The sequence below is a fragment of the Rhagoletis pomonella genome, unplaced genomic scaffold, assembly GCF_013731165.1.
Source record: "Rhagoletis pomonella isolate Grant_MI unplaced genomic scaffold, Rhpom_1.0 Rhpom_scaffold_00007, whole genome shotgun sequence".
Taxonomy (NCBI): domain Eukaryota; kingdom Metazoa; phylum Arthropoda; class Insecta; order Diptera; family Tephritidae; genus Rhagoletis; species Rhagoletis pomonella.
Window position 1 is genome coordinate 52,645,594 of NW_023458561.1, and position 12,067 is coordinate 52,657,660.

At 36.5% G+C, this 12,067-nt stretch overlaps 2 protein-coding genes across 2 annotated transcripts in view; one reads left to right on the forward strand and one right to left on the reverse strand.

Moving 5' to 3' along the window:
* The window catches only part of LOC118743898 (protein Wnt-5-like), a gene marked incomplete at its 3' end in the record, with an annotated part of 280,007 nt that overhangs the window by 174,699 nt on the left and 93,241 nt on the right, over positions 1 to 12,067 (reverse strand). Inside the window, exon 2 of the mRNA XM_036476661.1 lies at positions 3,930 to 5,667. Coding sequence (XP_036332554.1) covers positions 3,930 to 5,667 — 1,738 coding nt within the window. The remainder of the gene's footprint in view (positions 1 to 3,929; positions 5,668 to 12,067) is intronic.
* On the forward strand, positions 1,754 to 2,177 carry LOC118743060. Its single transcript, XM_036475539.1, has 2 exons — positions 1,754 to 1,927; positions 2,001 to 2,177. The coding sequence occupies exons 1-2, from the start codon at positions 1,754 to 1,756 to the stop codon at positions 2,175 to 2,177; spliced, it is 351 nt and encodes a 116-aa protein (XP_036331432.1).

Here is a 12,067-nt window from a genome sequence, read left to right on the forward strand (position 1 = left end):
ACCGCTTCTTTCTATTCATACGAAAACGCTGCGCTTTCTTTAATGGTTTTTTAACCTTAACCTGTCTGGCGGCTTTATTCGCCTTTTGCTCGCACTCTAAGTGCTTCCTTTTTTTACGAAATTTATTTGTAAAATATTGTAAGAATTCTTTCAGTCTGTTTGCTCCGTTCTCTGGCTTTTGGGAATTATAAAGTTGAAGCTAAATTTAATTTCGAAACTTCGGAGCTAACTGCAATTGGCCAGAAAAAAAATAGCGAAATAAATATTTATGCAGAGATTAGTATTTTTTCCAATAAAGCGCTAGAGAATTAATGCCACAATTGGTGACTTGTTGCAGGGCAGCACAATTTTGGTCCTCCAAAGATGATAAATATCGCTGGCTTTGAATAGGTATTTAATCCTAGCAAAACTGACCATTCATATGCAATCGCAGTAACCATTAATTTTAGGAGATACATGAGAAATTTTTTCTTAATAAATTTTTTTTTTATTCAAACTTTATAAACGCTTATTAAATGTCCGGTTAACACAAACCGGAGGTTAGAGCTCCAGTTAAATACAACGACTGCTTCATCGAAAAAGTCGATAACGCTGTTTAACGAGGAGTAAGTGATAACCAGACATTGTTTTAGTCTAAGGGCCGTTTTCACCATCTCTGGTTAACACTAACCGCAGGATAAACATCGTTATCACGTCGATAGAGTATACATTCTTAAGTACGTCAAGCACTGAACTAAACTCTTTTCCAAGTGCATGGAATATTTCGCAACTTGGCTGACGTAAACTGGTGTCATGCTATTCAAAAACGGATCCAAAGAAACTTAACCAAGTTCCTTATTTAATACCACCACTTCCGTCAGAATTAGTAGCCGAGCCATTTAATGTGTAACTGTTTGATAACAAATGATAAGATTTAAGGCATTACTGCAGCGTTTTACAGTAGCCAGCAAATATTGCTTTGGCGGTAATAATGGCAATAAAAAAGTAGTAATATTGTCAACAAATTATTTCTTGGTTCATATAATATCGCCCTGCCTAAGAACTTGCCGAAACACTGTGATTGATAAGAAAAAAGTTCCGAATATCCGTAAGGTATAATAAAATTCTTATCAAATCAATAGCAGTAAGTATACACTCTAAGACTTGATAGTGATAATTTAATCTGACCAATATAGTGTATGCGGATACATTTCCCAGAAATATTAGTTTGATAAACAATTACTGTTACTCCTAAAATTGAGCGTACGGCTCTTGTTTGTTAATATTCGCAATGTTTTAGATGGTAAAAATTTTCAAAATTTTTTTTTATGAAAAAAATACGTAGGACAGCCAGCAAAAAAAAATTCATAAATCAACGCGAGTTTTTAGATATTTGAAATTTGCACATTATTATACCTTTCGAAAATTCGTATTAAAAAGTTCGCTTTTTCGTTTTGCTAAAACTTTGCAGATTTTTCGTAATTTCTGTACACAATATCATTCTTGGATTTAAATGTACTTGGCTAAAAAAAAAGCCATATTTTAAGACGAAATTAAAGAAAAAGTTTTAGTGTGTAAAACATTGCGAATATTAACGAAAAAGAGCCGTATGCTCAATTTTGGAAGTAACTGTATGAAAACTTTCTTTTAGTATAAAAACCGGACGAACTGGTTAAAAATCAACAGTATCTATTTACCCGCGGTCCACTATTAGTGAATAACTTGAAATTTTGCTTCATTTGGTCAAAAGTACTAAAAATTAAAAAAAAAAAACATGAAAATCATTGTCCAGGCTTGCGTTATATTTGCCATCGTTGCCATTGCTTACTCAGCGAGCACATCATGGGGCGTACAAAACGCTACTGATTCGCTTGTACTCAGTAAAAATGTAGTTTACCCAGCTATTCGCAATACTGCACAGACACATTACTTCAGTATTCCTCAATCGGTAAGTCTGAGCAATATTTTTTTTAATATCATTAAATTCATCACAGCAGTTAAACTTTCTTCTTTTCTTGCAGTACCAAAGTAATAACAAATTAATCAGCGCTATTTACTTGCAAGATCAATTCATAAATGGCTCGGGTCCAACAAACTCCTTGATTTGGGGTGGTCCTGGTTGGACGTATGCTACAATTCAAATGAGAACTCAATCTAATAGTGGTCTTAATGTAACTGTTGTTGTTTATGGTAAATAGATAAGTGTTGAAATAAAGGAAAATATATGAAGGAATAATGCCTTTTAATTTAAACTATCTATGTACTAGGGCCGGCCAGTAGGGCCGTGACTTTTTCAATAAGGGATTGTTCATAGGCTTAAAAGCTATTTACATATTTCCAAACAGTTTGCCTTGATGTCTAACCAAACAATTCGCACAGCGTTTCTGCAACTTCGTGATGACCTTGTGATCATCAATCAATCGTGAGTAAACACGGCACGCATCTTGTTCTTAGAAACTACTGAAAATGTGACGCCATGAAATCGCAGTCTCTTCGGTTTGGATTTTGGATGACAATTATTTAATTTTTTTTCGGTATTATCTTTCTGTTATCAGTCTGTCGAAGTCCAGCCACTTGACAGCATAGGAAGAAATGATCTACGCAAAAATAATTTATATTTACTTTGGTCTTTTGTGTTTTATGTTAGTTTTGCTTTTAAGTTTTTCTTTTTTCTTTTAATAGTCCCTGAAGATGGCTTTCGTTGAGAGCCGAAATATCGGACACTTGTAAAAACAAAAATAAAAACTTGACCTCAGGCTCGAAAAGAAACCAGAAAAAATATCTATAACTAAAGGTCGATTAAATAAATTCTTACATAGATAAATATTATTTTTAATTTAACTTGACTTTTAAGAACTTATTTACTTTTTTTCTTTTTTTTAATTGAATTATATTTTAGTTTTTAAATCTAATTATGTTTTTGTTTTTAAATTTAGTTATCTTTAAGCTTTTAACGTTTTTGAAACTTATTTTATGAACTTTTTCCTTTTTAATTTAATTTTTTCTTTTAAGTTTTAGATTTAATTTTTTTAAGGAGAAAAAATATTTTGTTTTCTGGTATAATATTTAGAAACTTATTTAATTTTTTCTCTATTTTTTCTCTTGCGTTGTTATTTAATTTTCTTTTGATTTTTAAACGAAAAATATTGATTTTAATTTAAATAATTTAATTTTTAAAAACTCATTTAAGTTTTTTCTTTTTTTTAGTCTAATTATCGTTTAGTTTTTAGATTTTATTGTTTAAAAAAAAATTAACTGTATTTTCTGTTTTCGTTTTTTTCTTAAATATTTTTTTTTTTTCATTCTAAATTTCGTTTTGTGTTAATCTTTGGATTCTGTTCTTAAATTTTTTTTTTCATTTAATTTTTGGAAACTTTTTGTTTGTTTTTGTAAAGGAAAAAAATGCAATTTATTTAATTTTTAGAAAACTTATTGCTAAAAGACAAACAGATTAGCGCTAAGACCCCCTCGTTAGCAGAGCTTTCAATTAGTCTTTCGAAATACAGAAAATAGCGCTTTCAAGATAGATGCCAGATACGTCTTTCGAAAGGCTGTGGTGAGCTGAAAGCCAGTTGGCAAAATTGCCCTGTTGGCATGGCTAAGTTTTTTCGGTTCTGTCAGCCTCTCATCGTTGTGCTCGTACCTACGGTAAGACCTATTATCAAAGTTAGAGCATATTACTTACTACAAAGGCGATCAGGTGGTATTGATGCTAAACAAGAAGACCCTGCCGTTCCTAGAAAATACGGCCACGATTAAAAACTGCCCATTGTCTAATAGGTATTGCCGAAATACGAAATATTTAATGGGTTATAACAGAGACCGAAAAATCGAAATCCCGACCATACTTGGGAATGTATATGTAAGATTACATTCCATGAGAATAATTTGGATACTTGGAAATAGAGATAGTTAGAATGAATATCAAATAGATAATCAAGTCCACTCACCTGTATGGCCGCTCTCGCTCCACGACTTATCGCTGGCATAACGCTCGTATGCAAAACGCATTGTTTCTTTTGCCCATATGTCATGCCGTCGACTAGATAGCAATTGTCGGGATTCAAATCTATTGGCTCCGAATACGCCGGCACCGTCGGACTTGGCGTACTGCTGTTATTTGTCGAAGATGTGACACTTCGATCTCCACTCGAAACGACGAAATCACGATTACCCGTTATGACCGCATCACGCTCCAAATAGCTCGGTCCATATTTGGCGGCAAACTTATCATTATTGCTCGCGCGACGTCCTTGTATACCGGCACCAATATTGCGTCGTTTATGATGCGAACGTATGGAACGTGAAAGCAATTGTAATTCGCCTTCGTCGGCACGCATTGAAGGCGTCGGAGTCGTTTCCCTGCTCTCATTGTACGGTATCTTGAAGGAGTCAGGTATTTCGATGGACACCGCAAAGCGTTTTGTGTTGTTCAGCGTCTGGATGTAGGGTTCGTAGTGCGGCCGTAGATATTCACGTTGCTCGCGCAACAATTGCTCACGATGGCGCTGACGCTGTTGCTCCTCGCGTTTACGCTGCCGTATGCATTTCGGCGAGTCAGGATTGCGTATACACAATGGTCTCTTGGTTGGACGCTTAGGCGTCGTACTCGTCATGGGTGTGGTAGTCTCTGGCGTAGTTGTTGTGGTGGCGGCAATAGTTTGTGGCATACCAGCGGGTGAGTTATCGAAATTGCGTTGTCTCACATCGCCACCAGCAGTTTCGTTTTTACTCGTTTGATCATTTAGCAACAACACTTGTGGCACAATTGTGATCTTTTCGCGCGCATTCATACCGGCTTTCGAAAGAAACACCGACATGCCGCCATCATCTACATCGTCATTGTGATAGTAGCCGCCGAAAGGTTGACCCCCTGGCAGTTTTGCGCCACTCGGAAAAGCGGATTTGCGCGTAGGTGGTGTAGCGGGCGCAGAGTATTGAAAGATTGAGCGAAAAGGGCGCGCAGTGGTTGTTGTTATTACAACTGTTGGCCCTGGATTTTTCCGATCTTTTTGTAGACTTGGGAATACAACGAATTTCGACTGAAAATTGCTATCGTGCTTAGTGAGATTTTGCAAAAATAATATATGCTTTTTGAGATCGTCGATATTCGATGCAAACTCTGGTGTGACAGGTGTAGTGGGACGCTTTGTTGTGGTCGTCGTCGTCGTCGTTGTGGTGCGCCGCGTCGTCATGCCTACTAGACGCTGCGTAGCCATTAGCGCGTGTGGGTCCGGGGAAGCATTCTTAAGCGCCATGGGTACGATAAATTTTCGATCTTCATCCGTCAGACTTGTGGGCAAACCATTTTCATCTGTGTCTTCATCAAGCAATATAATTTGTTTTTGATCCATTTCTTCTTGTATTGGATGACGACGTCGTTGTGCCATTATTATACCACCGCCGGGACCTCCACCACCACCACCATGACCACCGCCAGCGCCATAGTGCATATTACTGCTTGTGCTGGCAGCAAAGTTAGGTATTTTCTTAGTTAAGTCGGCTTTCACAAAACCCGTCGTCGAATCGCGCAAGTCAACGGGTTTTATGAAAGAGCCCAACTTGCGCAGGCCTTCCTGATGCATGAGCGCCTGCTCATCTTTGGTTATGTTGAGGGGCACACTGTTGTTGGCCAGCACTTCTATATTGTTGCTGAATTCGATGAAAGGCGACTTGATGCCGAGGCAGCTGTAAGTAGATGCAAAGATGTTGAGTTAGTCGTGTGGAAAGAACGATGACTCGCGATAAAAATATTTTATGTAGTTAAATATACTTAGATATGAGTTGTAAAATTACATTTAAAATATCAGAACATACTTAGTATCAAAATAGTAAAAGACAAATGGGTCTCGATGGAAATATTTCTAATTCTAACCCGTACGACTGTAGAGGAAATGAAATGAAACTGGCCGGAAAATCGCGCAGCATTCACACCGATATCTCATAGTCTTCAAACCGCAGGCTGCTGACTCTGATAGCAGTTCCACCTAAGGTTGACGACAGAGTGTTTGCTAGAAGCGATACTTGGCTATAAATCGGGTGGGTTAGGACTTTCCATGCGGTACCATAGAGATAAGTTTTGACCACTTGTGCGACATGCGGCCGATAATTGTCATGGTGGAAGATCAATGAGTGCTTTTTTAGATGTATGTAGCTTGCATTTGTGGTCGAACTTTGGTCCTACCGAATGAAACTGCGCATCTCTTTCTGCGAGGCTTCGATGGCCCGCGGCAATATTGTCATGAAATATTGTATAACCCGTTCTTTACTTCTAGTTCTATGGTTTTCCACACAACCTGCCTGACTCATCGGCAGGCACAAAATTTATTGAAAAATTTACAACTACAAAGTTTCGACAGGGTCGATAAGTAAATAAATGAGCAACAGACAATACACGAATTGATTTGAATTCCCATCTACATTAAAATATCACTCGTTTGCTCGAAGAAGAACGTTGTAACTCAAAAATGCGACTAAAAAGCATTGATGTTCATAGTTCGGTTTCCCGATTGCACAAAACTAAAGCTGCCTTTACACAGGTCGATTTTCTAGTAGATCTTTATCATTCAGTTTAATTGTAAAATGTAAGTGCTTTGGCGGGCCGACTTCTCAGTCGATTTTCCAGTCGACAGAAAGCGACCGGTGTAAAGGCAGCTTAAGTAATAGATAAAAACGAAATAGATATTATCGTAAAGCTTTTTTTAAAGGGCAAAGCAGCTTTCATTTGATTAGTTAATTTGGTCGAAGAGTCGATTGCTTTGTAGTTATACTAGTCGCTGAGCAAAACTAGTAAGAGTAAAATCGCAAGAAGGAAACATTTATTTCTAATGAGACACAATTAAGAGAATGCATAAATTAATTTTTTACCGAACATAAAATAAAGGCTGCCGACCATTTCTGCATACTACAAATGTATTAAGACGTTCTTACAGCAAACGAGCGATATGAAAGTACATAGATTTTTTATGAACGACGCAATCAATTGGCGTAAGCAGACAACCAGAAAAATTTTTACAGACCAAATGGCAGACGGACCAAAAAACACAACAAAGCTCATGTCAAACTCATGTAGACAAATGTTTTCGAATGTGTAAACGTCAATTTAGAAATGACAAGTGAAACTAATCGCCTCGAAATATTAAAAATCGAATCAAGAGAACAAAAGAGCTACATACCTACTGGTTACAAAATAAAAAAAGAGTACAAAAGTACAAATGTGGGTACATATGCATGCATGTAAGTGTGCGTAAACATACATAGATATACACATTAGGGTGGTCCTTAAAAATATAAGGATAAAGGATTTTTGTCAGTCTCGCCCCTTCAATCGGTAATACCAATAATAATAATACAAAGTTTGGTACCGATTGGAGACGGGTAAGGCGTTAAAGTTAATTTTGTTTTTATCTGGTGCCCAAAATCGATACCACCAACATCCTCCAAGATATCACACATACATTTGTATCCCTATTGGAGTCGGTTAAAGCGTGTCGCAAAGGGGTCAAAAGCCAGATGCCTCTATGGAGACTCAAAAAATTAAAAATATTTTTTTTTTTCAACTAATACCCAAATCGATACTACTAAAGTCGAAGATATCACATACAAATTTTGGTCCCGATTAGAGTCGGTTGAGACGTCGTCATAGAGTAATCTGAATTTTGACCCCTGTGCGCCACGTCTTGACGGACTCCAATTGGGGCCAAAATTTATATGTGATATGTTCGACATAGTAGCATCAACGTAAAGGTTGAGGCTTAGGAAATCTGATGTGAAAATTTGCTTCATACATTTAAGGACCACCCTAATGTACCGAAATATCTTCATATGTTAGTATTTGACAACTTAACCAAGCGGAAAACTCAAGAAAGTTGTTATATGTCTGTAATAACGACACAACTCAATTTTTTCAGTAGAGACAATTAAAGCGTTTGTGTTTCGTAATTTAGCAATAATATGTCTGGGAACGTAATTATTCCGGACTATTTACAGTTTTAAGCTTTCAAATTATCATTTTTTTTCTAAAGATTTAGTAAGGGTTGGACTTAAAAAAAAATCGAAATAAGTAACATCTCCTAAGTAGTTAAACGAAAATAACTCCCCTGTTATTACTGAAAAACGACTCAAAACCAAAAATGTCGTTTTTTCCCAATAAGAGCATCACTAAACTATCGACAGTTTTTAAGTTTTGTGTAAATTTGGGTATTTGTAAACCTAATGGTTGAACTCAGAAACATGAAATTTTGGGTTATGTCGTTGTTGCAGACGGCCATCGATATGCACATATGTAGGTATGAGTGAGCCTGCCGCAATTTTGGTATGCCACATTTGTAACCGAAGCCACTCGAGGAGAAAAAAATTGGCGTGTAACAGACAGACGTTGAAGTTGACTTGTCACAGATGAGGAAGTTACAAAGCAATAACAATAACAAAGTGCTGCTTATCATTTGTGAGTGGTAAATAAATTGCACACTTATCGGAAAATTTCCAAACGAAATGATACGCACAATAGAGTGGATATTTGCTGCTGGGGCGAAATCATGCACGAATTGGCAGTTCTTGTGGAAATTTAAAACAAAATTTTAATTAGATATTGGAATTTTTGATAAAAAGTCATTTAACTTGAACATGAAAAAACATGTTGCCATTGCATATAGTGTTGTACCAAAGTTCCGAAGGGGCAGTTTTTGAAAATTTCTTCTTTTTAATAGTTGCGTTCGAGATGGTTTAAAAACAAAAAAATTAAAGATTTGCCACCTGTATAACAATTTCAGTATACTTATCTAAATAAATTAATGAGATAAAGTATATATTACAATATGGGGGCAGAAAGAATGCTTACAGGTGGAAATATTTGTGAGGAGGGTTGCCACCTGTTTTAAAGATTTAATTTAATCTAAATGGAAACATGAATTAAATATTGCATATATCCGAATGCTACATGAATTTTGGAGTTTATCAAAATTTTCCAAGATTTTCTACGTTTTTTTTTCTAATTTTTTGGGGCTTCTTCGTCTTTAATTTATCAGGACTTTTAAACTTTTGAATTATTTCGCACTTTTCTTTATCTTTTAAGCGATTTTCGGTACTCTTCATGATATATTTTTCGTGATCTTTTGGTATTTTTTAGGGATTTTTAGGACTTTTCTGGGTTTTCGGGATTATTTTGATATTTACGGAATTTCTTGGGACTACTTTTGTTGTCCATATATAGTGAAGCCATAGATACTAAGTATTTTGTTCAGTATTTCGTTCGATAAACGTAACTAAATACATACTTCTATATCCAGAATTTAGTGCTGTGAAAATAACTAAATACATTTACTCATACTATACTTGATACTGTACTTGGTAATTTACGTTTTTGCCCATCACTGGTATGTCTACTATAATTAATTTTCATTTTCACTGTATATACAGATTTATATAAAAAAAATATATTTACTCTTGTTGTCCATAGGACTGTTGGCTGTTGTCTATACATATATGATTAATTAGTCCACATTCGTTCTTCCATTTCCTCACACAGTGCGATAGCAGCACGAATTCGATTTGTGTAAATGAATTTTATAAATTTTCCTTAGACAGCTTTTGAGATACTAAATATTTACGCCTTTAGATATTTTTATTACTTCTTTTCTTCTGCTTCATGCTTATAACTCTACGCCAAGTAATTGGTTGTTGTGTGGTAAAAAGAAATATCAATCGAATAAAAAAATAAAATAAATTAATGATTTACCATTTAAAGTTCCAAACATAGAAGAGATGTCTGTAAATGCGCTTTCAGCTAAATACAGATATTTCGATTATATGGCGCTATGATTGAAGTGAACGAATTTATCAATGTTCCGAGTTATATTTATGACCTCAACAAAAGGTCTTCATATATGTAAGTGCTATGACATTGTAATCGAGGGAGAGATGATAAATGCGATGCCGCCGAAATTTACTTGTGTGTTGGTAAATATTGTATACCTAATGGATTAAGAATCTTTAATAATTTTTAAGTGGAACCCTTATCGCATGTCGCAGCAAATCGATATCAAGTGATAATTGCTCTCTTTTGACTACGATTCAGCCGAAAACTTCTGACACTTAAAATAATGTGAGCAATGCTCAATTAGAAACATTTTAAATTCAGCAGAACAATTCTGTGATTGGTCAACTTCAAATTTTTATTCGTTGCCGTAGAAGAATAGTTAAAGAAAGTTTAATCAAATATAACTCTCGTCTTCAAGCGTCTTTTACTGACTCTCAAAAATAATGATTGAAAATTGTAATTGGCTTTTATTTTTGCTCATCACCTTTGTCGTCAAGCTCAACAAACGGGAGACCCAGGAAATGCGCCACTCCCTACCGGGTTGATCCATAGGGAGAGGGGAGTTAGTTGAGTGGGGTTTAAGGGGCATAAGAAAAGGTGTTCCGAGTCCTGAGGTGACTCGCCGCATGTCGGACAGACGAAGTTCTCTCTCGTCTACGTTTGGTGGCCGTGTTCCCAAAACGGCATTCAGAGGTCGGTAGTCGGTGTATGGAACGACCAACTACCTGTGGATGCCATTTATGAACATTTGGACTATGTCCGTTAGTTTGTATAGATGCTTTCTGACGTGCCTAGGCAGGTGTCTGTTCGGGTGCCCACGTCTGTGTCACCCTACTAGAAATTGCTTGCAAAGCACTGTATTGTGCTCATTGACAGGGGGCATTTGAGCTTCGTGATGTAGGTGGTGCTGTGGCGACATCAGAAGGCATCTTCGTCTAAGTGGTAAAAAGGGTTGCCGAGAATCGGAGAAATGGCTAGGCTCCTTGTAAATTGCAATGAAGAAGTGAGAAAGTTGGGAGAAGTAACCGTTTACTTTCGAGCACGGGTCATCAATTCAATTCCCGTACGCCATTATCGAGCAGTCGTCAGCATAAGAGACTATATAAACTCTTTATGGTGGCTAAGGGAGCTTTGAAATATAGTAATTAATTAAAAGCGTGAAAGGACTGTGAGACCCCTGCTTAATTTTTCTAGTCTCTTCGTACCGGAAAGACTCGAGTATAACCCGGCCAAGGATTGTTGTTTCGGCGATCTAACACTGTTTAGGTCTCATTTCATAGATACTGCAACGCTTTTGAGGAGCAGATGCTCAGGAGTCTAACCGTCAACATATTCAGGACCCTTCGTTTCACAGAGGCCTTTGTTTAAGGTTCTCTGACCGGCAATATATTCCGAAGGTTTTCGAAATTTCTTTGTTATACGTTAATGTAGAGTATTTTTGTATGAAAAATTTCGCAACAGCGCGTTTTTTCCAGGGGTCTCAGCAAAAAAAAAAAAAACATTAACAACGAGTTTCGGCTGCCACTTCGAAAACGCCCTATCTCTATATAAATTCAATATATCGGCAGCTGAGAAAGCGCCTTTTTGACGTTTTTAATGAGATATGGCGTTCCTGAATAGGGCTGCCGGGATAGGTTTATCTTCTCGGCCTACATCGGCCTCCGATATAAGCTATAGACGATTATACTAATATTAAAGTTAAAACAGAATATTCAGTTATATTTCAATTACATTTAACAATACAAATAAATCTATATAAATGTATGTTGTACGTTTGTATGTACTTGTGTGTAGTCCCTGTGCGGAAAGTCTCTAGTTCTGAACTGGTGCGCTTCTAGTACATGTAGACCCAGTACTGGTTCAGAATAAATTTCATTTTCATGCTAACAACTGGCGAATTTAACACGGCGATGTCGTAGAAAGTGTCAATTTGTCCTCGCTACATACCTTTTTCGATAGTTTCGAACTAATCCTAAATTTTGTAGTTCCGAACCAGTTCCAAATTCGCCACCTAAGATATAGATTTCTAATGAAAAAAGTGAAATAAAATAGTTTTTTAAAAGAACCACATTTCGCCGATTTTGAACTGGTGTAGATCTAATTGCTATCGGACTGGTTTGTTTTTGGCGAAAAAAATCTATTACGGAACTAGAAATTTGATTCACTAGTTCGCGGTTTCCCTACAGGGCTCAGTTAGAACGTCATAGCGAAAGGTATACTTGATGTTCCTATAAGCTTTTTATTTGTGGGCGTCCTATTGAAATGTGCATG

Excerpts from the sequence above, each read along its gene's own strand:
- LOC118743060 (XM_036475539.1), top strand. The coding sequence starts at position 1,754 with ATGAAAATCATTGTCCAGGCTTGCGTTATATTTGCCATCGTTGCCATT. Across the intron at positions 1,928-2,000 it reads ACTTCAGTATTCCTCAATCG|TACCAAAGTAATAACAAATT; the intron begins GTAAGTCTGAGC and ends CTTTTCTTGCAG.